Source organism: Dysidea avara, chromosome 8 (genome assembly GCF_963678975.1).
Source record: "Dysidea avara chromosome 8, odDysAvar1.4, whole genome shotgun sequence".
Lineage (NCBI taxonomy): Eukaryota > Metazoa > Porifera > Demospongiae > Dictyoceratida > Dysideidae > Dysidea > Dysidea avara.
This window is the reverse complement of record NC_089279.1, coordinates 15,334,917-15,347,457: the sequence shown is the minus strand read 5'-3', so window position 1 is coordinate 15,347,457 and position 12,541 is coordinate 15,334,917. Positions and strand designations below refer to the sequence as shown.

Below are 12,541 nucleotides of genomic sequence, written 5' to 3'. Positions count from 1 at the left end.
TGTACCACCATATTATACTGGATACTGCGCTTAAGTAAGACATGCGCGTAACATAGAATTGCACGTGATGGTCAAAAAATGGATGATGGTGATGGTACACGCTCAAGCAGCGGGCGCACTAGTACGCGGGAAGAAGCCTCGGAAGATGCACGCACCCCAGTCCGTGATGCTGGCCATGGTAGCGGTAACAGACGCCTTGTGTTTAATGCCAGGCCACGACTCTTGCCTAATGAACAGCCACTAGCCGTCTCAGGTAATATGACTCGTGACTACTGCAAGTATGTGCATGTACAGCTGGCCTTTTTTTTCAGGAGTGCCTCATGTAATACCACCTTCCCATGCGTACCCTGTACGCTACAATGTGAACTATCCTGCTGGTTCATACTACCAGACTGAATGCCACCTCACAGTACCTCCATACAACTTGCCACCTGTGTTTGTGAGGCCAGCACAACCTTTCTTTCAATATGAAAGTGCATTTCCAATTGGCATAGGTACACAGCCACTTCAGAATGCAGCACTACTCAGTATTAGAAGCCAGTCATTGGTTCGACAGGGCATAGGTAACCAACAAGAAAATATAATGAATGGTCTTATTAATTGCTTTGCAGGAAACAGCTTGAATAGTAGCTCAAGTACTACTAATGTGAGTATCCAACCACTTGAAAATACAGATGATAGCTTGGTGGCAACTGATCAGAGCATAGCTACAACAGGTAACTAAGAGATGTAGAAAGCCTTGTATAGTATTTACTGTGAAGGAGATGTACCTGTGAATAACCAGCAAAGTCATGACATCACATCTAACCAGACACAAGAAGAGAGCAATGATAATGTAGCAGCCACCACTGAGCCAACCAATTGTGTTGAGTACACTACTATCATAGACGAGGTTATTATGAAAGGTCAACAGGCATGTCCAGACCTTGTATTTGCTAAAAGGATGGGAGATGGTAGTACTGTCTTAGATGTAACACAGAGTAATATGAAAAACATTCCTGATGCTGGGTATATATCTGTGGCAAGAGTAATTTTTTATCCTTAGGGTTAGGACTGCAAAGACTGCACCTTGTGGTATCAACTTAAAAGTAATGCATCTGATATGCAGAAGAGCAGTGATGAAGTACACTGCAGACCTTGCAAAAGATTAAACAGTTATCTTGATCATCAGCGGAGAAGGTCAGATGTCAGTCCAGGAGTGCGTCTGAAGAGGCAACAGCCGTCATCACGATATAAGTTGAAATATCTTTCACCTGCTAGTATTCGTAAAAGAAAAGCTGCAACTCAGAAAGAACGGTCAAATGACAAGGCAAAATTATCAAGGCTTAGTGAGTTTGATATTACTCTCGAAGATGACCAGTTGGATGAAGTTAGTGAAGTTCTCCAGAACAATGTTCAGAAGAACTGTACAGCATTCTCAAGGAGGATGATGCCCACTCATCTACTACTGGAAAATCAATTCGAAGTTCATGGGAACGGGACAAGGCAAGCTGCAAGGCACAGTTTTACAGTGATCAACTACAGAATGGTAAACTTGTGCATAAATAAATATTTGTTTTGATATTTCATTATTACTAGACACCGGAAAGAAAGGAAATCGTTGGAGTCTAATTACAATTCGGATCGGTACGTCATCCTTAATACACTGTATGAGTGTTTATTAACATGTGATAAACATTGTAACACTTGCAGTGTGTGTACGCAGCCCAGCAGCTTATGAAGCTTTAAAAAGCTTTAATATATTGCAGTTACCATCCAAGTCTACCTTGCAATCCTATACTGGTGCTTTCTTGCATGAGCCTGGAGCATGTGTTGAATCAATCATCAAACAAGTGGCCCAGTATAGGACTTTTCAGCAGTCATTCCAGGATCAGAGTGGAGCCGTTCCTATGTCAGATGGGGCAGTCATTTTTGACGAGGTGAAAGTCATATCTTCATTAATATGGAACTCCAGAAGTCACCACCTGGTTGGTTTAGCGATGTCATCACAGAAGCAGGCTAATTTGCAAGATATTTTTGCTTTTTTCGACCCCACCAGTCGTTTAAAGCAAACTAGTTACATTTTGCAGTTCTTGTGGCGAGATCTAACCTCAAGTTTTGACATAGTAGGTCCGTATTTTACTAGTGAAAACCCGATGACTGTTAAATTTGTTGTGGCATGTGTTCTGGAGACAGTCAAGCTTTTTCAGGTACATGTCAGGATAATAATCAATCTGTTACCATTCTTATTACATAGGTTTATGGCTTAAAAACTAGCATTTTGGTTTGCGATGGTGGAGCACTAAATTTAGCAGCTCTGAAAGCCAGCCATGGGTGCTTTGGAGCATATGGGAATAACACTCATAGAAGCCTGTCTGACCAACTTGTTATAAAGCCATGGATTACAAATCTGTTTAATCCGCCAAATCGTATTTTTTGGCTGATCTGTCCAACACATAAGGTACACAATTAAGCAATCAATGTCTTGGGAAATTGTTTTGCATACTGTAACTCAAAAACATGATCAATGCTTTGTTTGCTTCTAAAGATGGAGGAGCCAGGAAATTTAAGACCCCTGAAGGCATTCAATTTGGATGGCAGGCAATAGTTGACATGTACCAATGGGAATGTCAGAGACATGATGATGGTGTTGCCAGAATGATTCCTAGGCTTCGTGAAATACATATTATAAGGGATTCTTGGACAAAACTGAATGTGACACCTGCTAAGATTATGCAGGTGAACTTTAATAAAAATTGATACAATATATATCTGATATACTGTAAAACTCACAACGCACTTGTAATATTTCTGATTGATACGTACATGCATTTTAGCCTGCGGTGCTCATGTGTAAATACTCACTTGTCGTCTTTAATTTTTATAGCAAGAATTAGTGTTGTCTGAGTTGTACCAGTATGTTAACAGTATCCCAACACCCAATGACGCTGCCAACGTGAGATGTACCCTGGCATACCTTGAAGCATGTAATCAACTATTCGAGAAAGGTTTTCTGAGCCACTCTAAAATCTGTGATACCCAAGGAGATGTTTTGAAATCCATTGAACAGGGATATGAATACTTCAAGAAGTGGTGCAATGCTCTTTATGGTTAGTAAACAGTTGTATGTCATAGTTACTATTTTATATAACTGTAGGTAATGCAGCTACAACTGATGCAAGATTTTTAAGTTAGCAAAGTTAGTTTATACCATGAGTTGTATACCATAATATCAGAGGAGGTACGACACACTCACATGAGCACATAGGACTTGTACAGAGCAATTAAAAATAGGTTTCATTGAAAACTTGGTGCCAATTGAACGCTTTTCTTATACATAATTTAACAGTGCGGTGAACCCCACTGGTTTGATATTAATATACAAGGCAATTGGAGACATCGTTACGTGATGAAGAGGTCATCATACGAAATGAAGGGCAAACGTAAAGCCAGATTAAGCATCAGTTTAGAAGTCAAAACATGCAATTAACACAAATTCTATTTGATTGTGCTTAAAGTGTGTTGTACCTCCTCTGCTATAACATATTGCAGCAAAATTTGGCCAACATATGGTTCCATTTATGAGTTAAGTAATAGTTGCTTTAGAACTATTTGCTAGTCATAATTAATGGGAAAAATTTTGAGACATACGTTTTGTGGCTGAGGTTCAAAATGGTAAAACTTTTGGTGATGTCAACTGTAATAAATTTTATGCAAGATCATTCTTGTCATTGAAAATGCAGTAAAAAGAAATACTTGTAATAGGGCACATAGAACTGCTCAAACTAAGTCCTTGGATATTTGCTCTAGGTGCATATTAGTATTGTAAAATAACATGGGAATAGTAAATTTGGTAATACCCAAGGCCAATTGAACCTCCCCATTCACAGTGATCAGTCTGACATGTTTTACTATTTCATCTACTCAAAAATACCAGTGTGCTACAAAACGTTATACCGTATTTACTTGGTTAAGCACCGCAGCTACTATTACCTTAATTGTCAAAATCAATGCAGTGACTATTTGAAATCAACCACCACTTATGTGCTCAAAAATGAATGATATATAAGCCTTTGTTTTAAAGTTGACTGTGGCACTATTTAAGTGTGGCTACTATTCGAGGTGTAGCATCTAACCAAGTAAACACAGTATGTAGGCATTAAGCCTATTTGTGTTGTACAGTATTGCATACAACAGTTTATGTGTATGTTGTTTCTTGTAGCCTGGGATTTGTTACGAATCTGTGTGTATGGAATGACTGGATTTGCAGAGTGGTTCCTACACAAGTATCCCAACCACTTCATCAGTCCGATTCGTTTGTCAGGCAGTGCAGTGGAGACCCTGTTCAGCTAATTCAAGCACTGCTCTGGTGGAAAGCTGAGTTCATCCAACTATGTTGTGGCCAGAGCATCACACCTGATCAAGCACACTGTATCTTCTCACCATAGCTCAAAGGGCTATAGAGATGTACCATTAAATCACTGCAGAAGAAGAAATATGGAAAATAAACTAATTCCAATTATTATATAGTAATGTATGATACAACCAGTTCATAGTACACCCTTTTCATAAATATTACTACAAAATCTTGCTATATCCAAAAACCTAGAATACAGTACTTAAACAAGGGTGAACTTTGTCTGTTTAATGGCAAAACTTTATTTATTGATTTTGAGTTGGAACTGTAAGTATCGCTCTTTTAATGTGGAACACTCTTCATTTAATCTTAGAAATGTTTCTTTCAAGTGCTCTGTGAAAAACGATAGAGCAACTGGAGTGACGGAATCACAAAATCCTTTTAGCAATTCGTTTACCACTGAAACCTCCTTTGTTGTGCTAGACAAACTCTTCAGAGTAATTTCTTCATTGCTTATAAACAAAATACGAGCTAAAACGTTTTTCTTTTCAGTTTTGTTCAAGACATGACGTCGTCGGGTGGTCTTACACTCTCCTTCTTGCTTAGTCTTGCATCGCTCAGAAGTGGTTTTCTTCGATTTTCGTTTAGAGGGTGGTGGCTCTATTTCATCGTAATCTTCGCACTCTTCGTCTTGTTCCATTATCTCATCATCAAATACATCAGCTTGCCACGAGGCTTGTTGAGACATTTCAACATTGGCGTACGAATGGATTTAAGCGCTTTATTAAATAATTAATATATTGATAGCGCTTATTGAAAAGAGTCTGCATTATCACCTACCGTGCTGATCACAGATTGAAGCCATGACTTAATGCAGTGATTTCTCAGAGGGTATTGACACTTGGACACTCTCTCCTCTTTCTATATTATGAACTCTTGGCTTCACTGTCAGCTATGTTCAACCCGTTACACAGCAATAAAAATCAAGGACTGTTTGAAAAGCACCTCTGCAATCAAAATAGCCACTATGAAAAATACGGATGATTTCCATTTCGAAGGGAAGCCATCACGTGCTCATGCCAAATCGACATCTTATCCTGTCAGCAAAGATGACTGGTACACAATGGAGGACACTGGTAAGTGCATTGTACGTACTGCAGTATGCCAAAAGGCACCTGTCGGGCTGAAGCAACGTCAAGCAGTAAAAAAATCAAGGCTGTAGCCTTAGCCGTTTTCAAGTTACGCTTGTCTGAAGGTATCAGTCAGTTACTTACTTACTTACTTACTTACTCAGTCAGTAAGTAGAAAATTCCGTCGAATAAAAAAAATTTAAAATTCCGTAGCAACTTGTTGAAAGCATTTCGGGTTGATCTGAAAGCTTGTTTGGGCTTCGTTTTACCTCACCAATACTGCCTCATCGTCATCAGGGAAAATTGAGGCTGGTTTTAGGTGATGTTATTTTGTGGGCCATGCCTACTCCTTTGTCGTCCCTACTATACAGTTATTATCGTACTGTATGATACGTAGATCCTTGATGCATTGACAATTTACATTAGTGCAATTGTTTGTATTTAACTGGATCAAAAAGACCCAGTATGGGCCTTTTAGTAATGTATACAGGGATCTTGAAGGTTTGGGTTTTTCTGGCCATCACCCTAAACCAGCCTCACAAGCCTTCATGGTGCCTTGACAGTATTGGTTAGGCATAATCAAGACCAAAAGTGTCTTCAGTATGACATGAGATGATTCCAAAAACTTCATAAGAAATTTTAATTTTTTTACTTAGTGGAATTTTTTACTAACTATCTGACTGACTGCCCGCTGATGAGCGTAACTTGATAATGGCTCAGTTTACAGGATTGGTTCTTTCACTGTTTCATTATTGCTTCAACCTGACAGACATACTGCAGTACATACAATATATGTTTCATGGACTTACCTGTGTTCTCCTTTGTGTTCCGCTAACAGCACAAGGTGTCGATTTGTGGTAACACCATATGGGATATGTTTGACTGGAATTGTCCAATGTTTCTGTTGTGACTGGAGTAGTCCTTCTCCTAGTGTTCTTCTTTTGTGGTATTGTGTGTTGGGATGAACATGCAGCAGATTGCATTCCATTAAAGATTACATCACACGTACACTGCTTTAAGACACAAGGTCTTCACGGAGCTACCTATACAGACTAAAAATCTTAGTCCCCAACATCAGCAACCAAAACAAAACATTTTTATTCTTGTGTGCACATGCATGCTTGTGACATGCAATATTTAAAAGGAAATGCAATCTTCTGTAGCTGAAAATGAAGCATAATGTCCACTTCTCTACATATTTCAGTAATTGATAGTTGGGGCTGGCATTCAGATGAAAACAATAAGTCTGGTACCATTTCCTTCCATTTTAATGCAGTATGAGTGGGTTCACCAGTCATAATAATATTGCAAAAGTAAACAAACAAATAAGGATTTTAAGCTCAATCATGGATCATAGAAATAAAAGTAGTGAAACAAGAGGTTGCTTACATCTGAAGATTTTTTAAGTAGACTCTGATTCAGTTGTGGGTATAGACTGAGACAGCTATAATGCAAAATGGTGTGTTTTGGAGAAGGGACCATGTCGTCCTTCCTGTCAATATACACACAGTGTGATGTGCCGGCTTTCTTCGCAGCGCTGTACTACAAACAATGCTACGCATGGTGCCAAAATTTACATTAAATGAGTAAACCTTCTTACACTGACAGTGTTGTGACTATTCTGCATTACCCCGAACCACCACTATCCTTTAACAATTAATAATTTTGTCATATCTCATACCAATGATGATGCAAAGTCATGCATGGTAGACCAACCATCTTGTTGTTATGGAAAGTTAATTAAATTATGTGAACATGCAAGACTATGATTTTTTTGCTTAAAGCTTCATTCTACCTTAACTTAATAAATTGTATTTACATTGTGGCATTATACCCTTGTATTTTTTCATGAGTTTGTGATATTTACAGACAGTTCAATAACCACCCAAGTGACAAGAAAAATGTTACCACTGATCACTACGCCCACTCGAGCTAGTGCTGAGTTTGGCATACTCATGAATAAAATTATCAAAGAACTACAGCAAAAGGAAAATGACAACTTAGACAGCATGAAATGCATTTGTGCTTATTTTACAATTGGCAAGGATTCAGAAATATTATTGTTTGATGACAATCAACGTGCAGCAATAGAAGCATGTAAAGAAATCAAGACCTTGTTTACAGACAACTTACGTTATTGCTGGAAATGGAATGATATCCACTCATTAAAAATGATTATGCAATCTTTAAATTCAGATGTATGTATGAAGTTGATAGATCAGTATGAGAAAAAAATAGATGTTAAAATGAAACTTGAAGATATTTTTAAGCATTGTGAAAAAGAAAATACCATCCTTCCTGAAGGATTCCATAAAATGGTAGCAATAATAAAAGGTAAAATATTTTCAGCTATTACAGAAGAAGAGTATGATGAGTTGACTCAATTTGTTTCAAAGCAGTGTGGAGTATATCCCTACCTTATGACTCTATGGAAAGTATCACCTTTTAACTCCATAGTATTGGAATGGATCATTCCCTTTACTGCAGTTTCATTCATGGTGGAAACTTCAAAAAAGAATATTAATTTATTTGCTGAAGAAACATTTCTGTACTTAAAGATTTCGTCAACAGTAATATTCAATCACAGAAATGATGTGAGTTACGTACCATTACTACCTATAGTACATGTATATCTAATATCTTTAAACTTATTTTTAATAATATTTTCCAACTATTTTGTAGTAAAAGTACTGTAAGAAATAGCTTCAATATCAACCTCTTGTGAGAACCAGTTGCATAATACAGTATGGTTGTGTGTAGATAATCGACCATGTATATATATCAAGACACACGGTAGTGTGTCGTGCGGCCCAAGTAGCCGGCGCGCCACACCGTGAGTATATTTACAGGAAGAAAGTAAACGCGATTTTCACACCTTTGTAGCTCCGTGATTCCTTATCCTATTAAAACCAAAGTTGCTACAAAAATGCCGGCGAGGTAGGGGAGTCCACATACCAAATTTGAAGAAAATCGCTCCAGCCATTTCCGAGATACGAGCGGCCAAAGTTTGGGTTTTTTTTCTTCGTTTTTTTCTTCTTCTACTTCTTTTCGCACACTTTGCAAAATCCGCAATAAAACACGAATGTGTGCTTGGATCGGGCTGAAATTTGGCACACTTAAAGGGCTCATTAAGGCGAATCTCAGTACCAAGTTTGGTAGGAATCCAATGAACATTCACGGAGTTATGACCGCTTATCTGCGTAAAATAAGGTCGAAGGTATGTCACGCCCACAGGGTAATCCGCTTGAAGGAATGAGCTGAAAATTGGTATGTAGATGGAGTAACTATCGTAGGAGTGCCTTTTTGTGGTTTGAAAGGAATCCAGTTAAAGGCCATCGAGATATGACACAAAACCCAACCTATGTCACAATGACGCGATCGACTTTTATGAATAAAAAAAACTATTAGTTTTCACGCCTACCAGCCAAACCGCTTAGAACAGTGAGCTGAAAATCGGTGCGTAGCTGGAATAATTATCATAGAAAGTCCTTGCAGTAGTACAGAAGAATCGGATTACAAACCACTGAGTTATGATTCCAAAGCCAACTACGTGTAGCATATGCGAGATCGAGATACTCTAATAGAATAGTCACCCTAATAAAGCATTCAGCTACGTTTATAACTTACTCCATTATAGAATTTCTTTGGCATTGCAAGTTATTCTGTAGGGAGTTCAGCTACAAACAGTTAATCTTATAGACAATTCAGCTACAAGCAAGTCATCCTGTAGAGAGTTCAGCTACAAATATGTTGCTGTAGAGATTCAGAACATTATAAGTCACACTGAAGAGAATTCAACTATAAACAAGTCACCTTGTAGAGAGTTCAGCTACAACAAGTCACTCTGTAGAGAATTCAGCTACAAACAAGTCACTCCGTAAAGGGTTCAGCCACAAAAAAAGCTACCTAGTAGAGAGTTCATCTAGATCAGCTACAAACAAGTTACTTTATGCAATGTTCAGCTACAAGTAAGTCACTCTGTAGAGAGTTCAGCTATAAACAAGTCACTCTGTAGTACAAACAAGTCACCATGGAGAGAGAGTTCAGCAACCAATCAAAAAACCACCATTTAAAAGAGTTCAGCTATACAAACAAGATATAACTCTATAGAGAGATCAGGTAGAAACTTAACAGATCACACTGTAGAGAGTTCAGCTAGAAACAAGTCATCCAGACTGAGTAGAGAGATCAACTAGAAAACATCACCTTGTAGAGAGTTCAAATCACCCTGCAGATAGTTCAGCTACAAACAAATCACCCTATAGAGAGATCAGCTAGAAGAAGTCACCTTGTAAAGAGTTTAGCTACAAAGAAACTACCATGTAGAGAATTCAGCTATGAACAGATCATCCTGTCGAGAGTTCAGCTAGAAACAAGTCATCCTGTAGAGAGATCAACTAGAAGAAGTTACCTTGTAGAGAGTTCAGCTACAAAGAAACAACCATGTAGAGACTTCAGCTGCAAACAAATCACCCTGTAGAGAGTTCAGCTACGAAAGGATCACCCTGTAGAGAGTTCAGCTAGAAACAAGTCATCCTGTAGAGAAATCAACTAGAAGAAGTTACCTTGTAGAGAGTTCAGCTGCAAACAAACCATCATGTAGAGACTTCAGCTGCAAACAAATCACCCTGTAGAGAGTTCAGCTACGAAAGGATCACCCTGTAGAGAGTTCAGCTAGAAACAAGTCATCCTGTAGAGAGATCAGCTAGAAGAAGCTACCTTGTAGAGAGTTCAGCTACAAAGAAACCACCATGTAGAGAGTTCAGCTGCAAACAAATCGAATTGTAGAGAGTTTAACTACCAACAAATCACCATGTAGAGAGTTCAGCTAGAAACAGGTTATCCTGCAAAGAGATAAGCTAGAAGAGGTTACCTTGTAGAGTGTTCAGTTATGAACAAACAATCGTGTAGAAAGTTCAGCTGCAAACGAATCACCCTGCAGAGAGTTCAGCTATGAGAAGATCACCCTATAGAGAGTTCAGCTAGAAGAAGTCACCTTGTAGAGAATTCAGCTGCAAAGAAACCACCATGTAGAGAGTTCAGCTGCAAACAAATCGAATTGTAGAGAGTTTAGCTACCAACAAATCACCATGTAGAGAGTTCAGCTAGAAACAAGTTATCCTGTAAAGAGATAAGCTAGAAGAGGTTACCTTGTAGAGTGTTCAGTTATGAACAAACCATCATGTAGAAAGTTCAGCTGCAAACGAATCACCCTGCAGAGAGTTCAGCTACGAGAAGATCACCCTATAGAGAGTTCAGCTAGAAGAAGTCACCTTGTAGAGAATTCAGCTGCAAAGAAACCACCATGTAGAGAGTTCAGCTGTAAACAAATCATCCTGTAGAGAGTTTAGCTACGAACAGATCACCCGGTAGAGTTCAGCTAGAAACAAGTCACCCTGCAGAGAGATCAGCTAGAAACACGTCATCCTTTAGAGAGACCAGCTAGAACAAGTCACTTTGTATGTAGAAAGTTCAGCTACAAAAAAAAAATCACCCTGTAGAGAGGTCAGCTACAAACAAATCTCCCTGTATAGAGATCAGCTAGAAGAAGTTACCTTGTAGAGAGTTCAGCTACAAAGAAACCATCATGTAGAGAGTTCAGCTGCAAACAAATCACCTGTAGAGAATTCAGCTACAAACAAATCACCCTCTAGAAAGATCAGCTAAAAGAAGTCACCCTATAGAGAGTTCAGTTACAAAGAAACCACAATGTAGAGAGTTCAGCTACAAACTAGTGACCTTGTAGAGACATCAGTTACCTTGTAGAGAGTTCAGCTACAAAGAAACCATCATGTAGAGAGTTCAGCTGCAAACAAATCACCTGTAGAGAGTTCAGCTACAAACAAATCTCCCTGTAGAAAGGTCAGCTAGAAGAAGTCACCTTGTGGAGAGTTCAGCTACAAAGAACCATCATGTAGAAAGTTCAGCTGCAAACAAATCACCTGTAGAGAGTTCAGCTACAAACAAATCTCCCTGTAGAGAGATCAGCTAGAAGAAGTTTCGTTCAGCTACAAACAAATCACCCTGTAGAAAGATCAGCTAGAAGAAGTTACCTTGTGGAGAGTTCAGCTACAAAAAAACCATCATGTAGAGAGTTCAGCTTCAAACAAATCACCTGTAGAGAGTTCAGCCACAAACAAATCTCTCTGTAGAGAGATCAGCTAGAAGAAATTACCTTGTAGAGAGTTCAGCTACAAAGAAACCATCATGTAGAGGGTTCAGCTGCAAACAAATCACCTGTAGAGAGTTCAACTACAAACAAATCTCCCTGTAGAAAGGTCAGCTAGAAGAAGTCACCTTGTAGAGAGTTCAGCTACAAAGAACCATCATGTAGAGAGTTCAGCTGCAAACAAATCACCTGTATAGAGTTCAGCTACAAACAAATCTCCCTGTAGAGAGATCAACTAGAAGAAGTTTCCTTGTAGAGAGTTCAGCTACAAACAAATCACCCTGTAGAAAGATCAGCTAGAAGAAGTCACCTTGTAGAGAGTTCAGCTACAAAGAAACCATCATGTAGAGAGTTCAGCTGCAAACAAATCACCTGTAGAGAGTTCAGCTACAAACAAATCTCCCTGTAGAGAGATCAGCTAGAAGGAGTTACCTTGTGGAGAGTTCAGCTACAAAGAAACCATCATGTAGAGAGTTAAGGTGCAAACAAATCACCTGTAGAGAGTTCAGCTACAAACAAATCTCTCTGTAGAGAGATCAGCTACAAACAAATCTCCCTGTAGAGAGATCAGCTAGAAGAAGTTTCCTTGTAGAGAGTTCAGCTACAAACAAATCACCCTGTAGAAAGATCAGCTAGAAGAAGTTACCTTGTAGAGAGTTCAGCTACAAAGAAACCATCATGTAGAGAGTTCAGCTGCAAACAAATCACCTGTAGAGAGTTCAGCTACAAACAAATCTCCCTGTAGAAAGGTCTGCTAGAAGAAGTCACCTTGTAGAGAGTTCAGCTACAAAGAACCATCATGTAGAGAGTTCAGCTGCAAACAAATCACCTGTATAGAGTTCAGCTACAAACAAATCTCCCTGTAGAGAGATCAGCTAGAAGAAGTTTCCTTGTAGAGAGTTCAGC

The 12,541-nt window shown here is 38.8% G+C and overlaps 1 protein-coding gene across 1 annotated transcript in view; it reads left to right on the top strand.

The window, feature by feature from the left end:
- The window catches only part of LOC136264791 (uncharacterized), a 238,027-nt gene that overhangs the window by 87,737 nt on the left and 137,749 nt on the right, over window positions 1-12,541 (top strand). Inside the window, exon 5 of the mRNA XM_066059560.1 lies at window positions 7,336-8,060. Within this exon, the coding sequence (XP_065915632.1) occupies window positions 7,336-8,060 (725 nt within the window). The remainder of the gene's footprint in view (window positions 1-7,335; window positions 8,061-12,541) is intronic.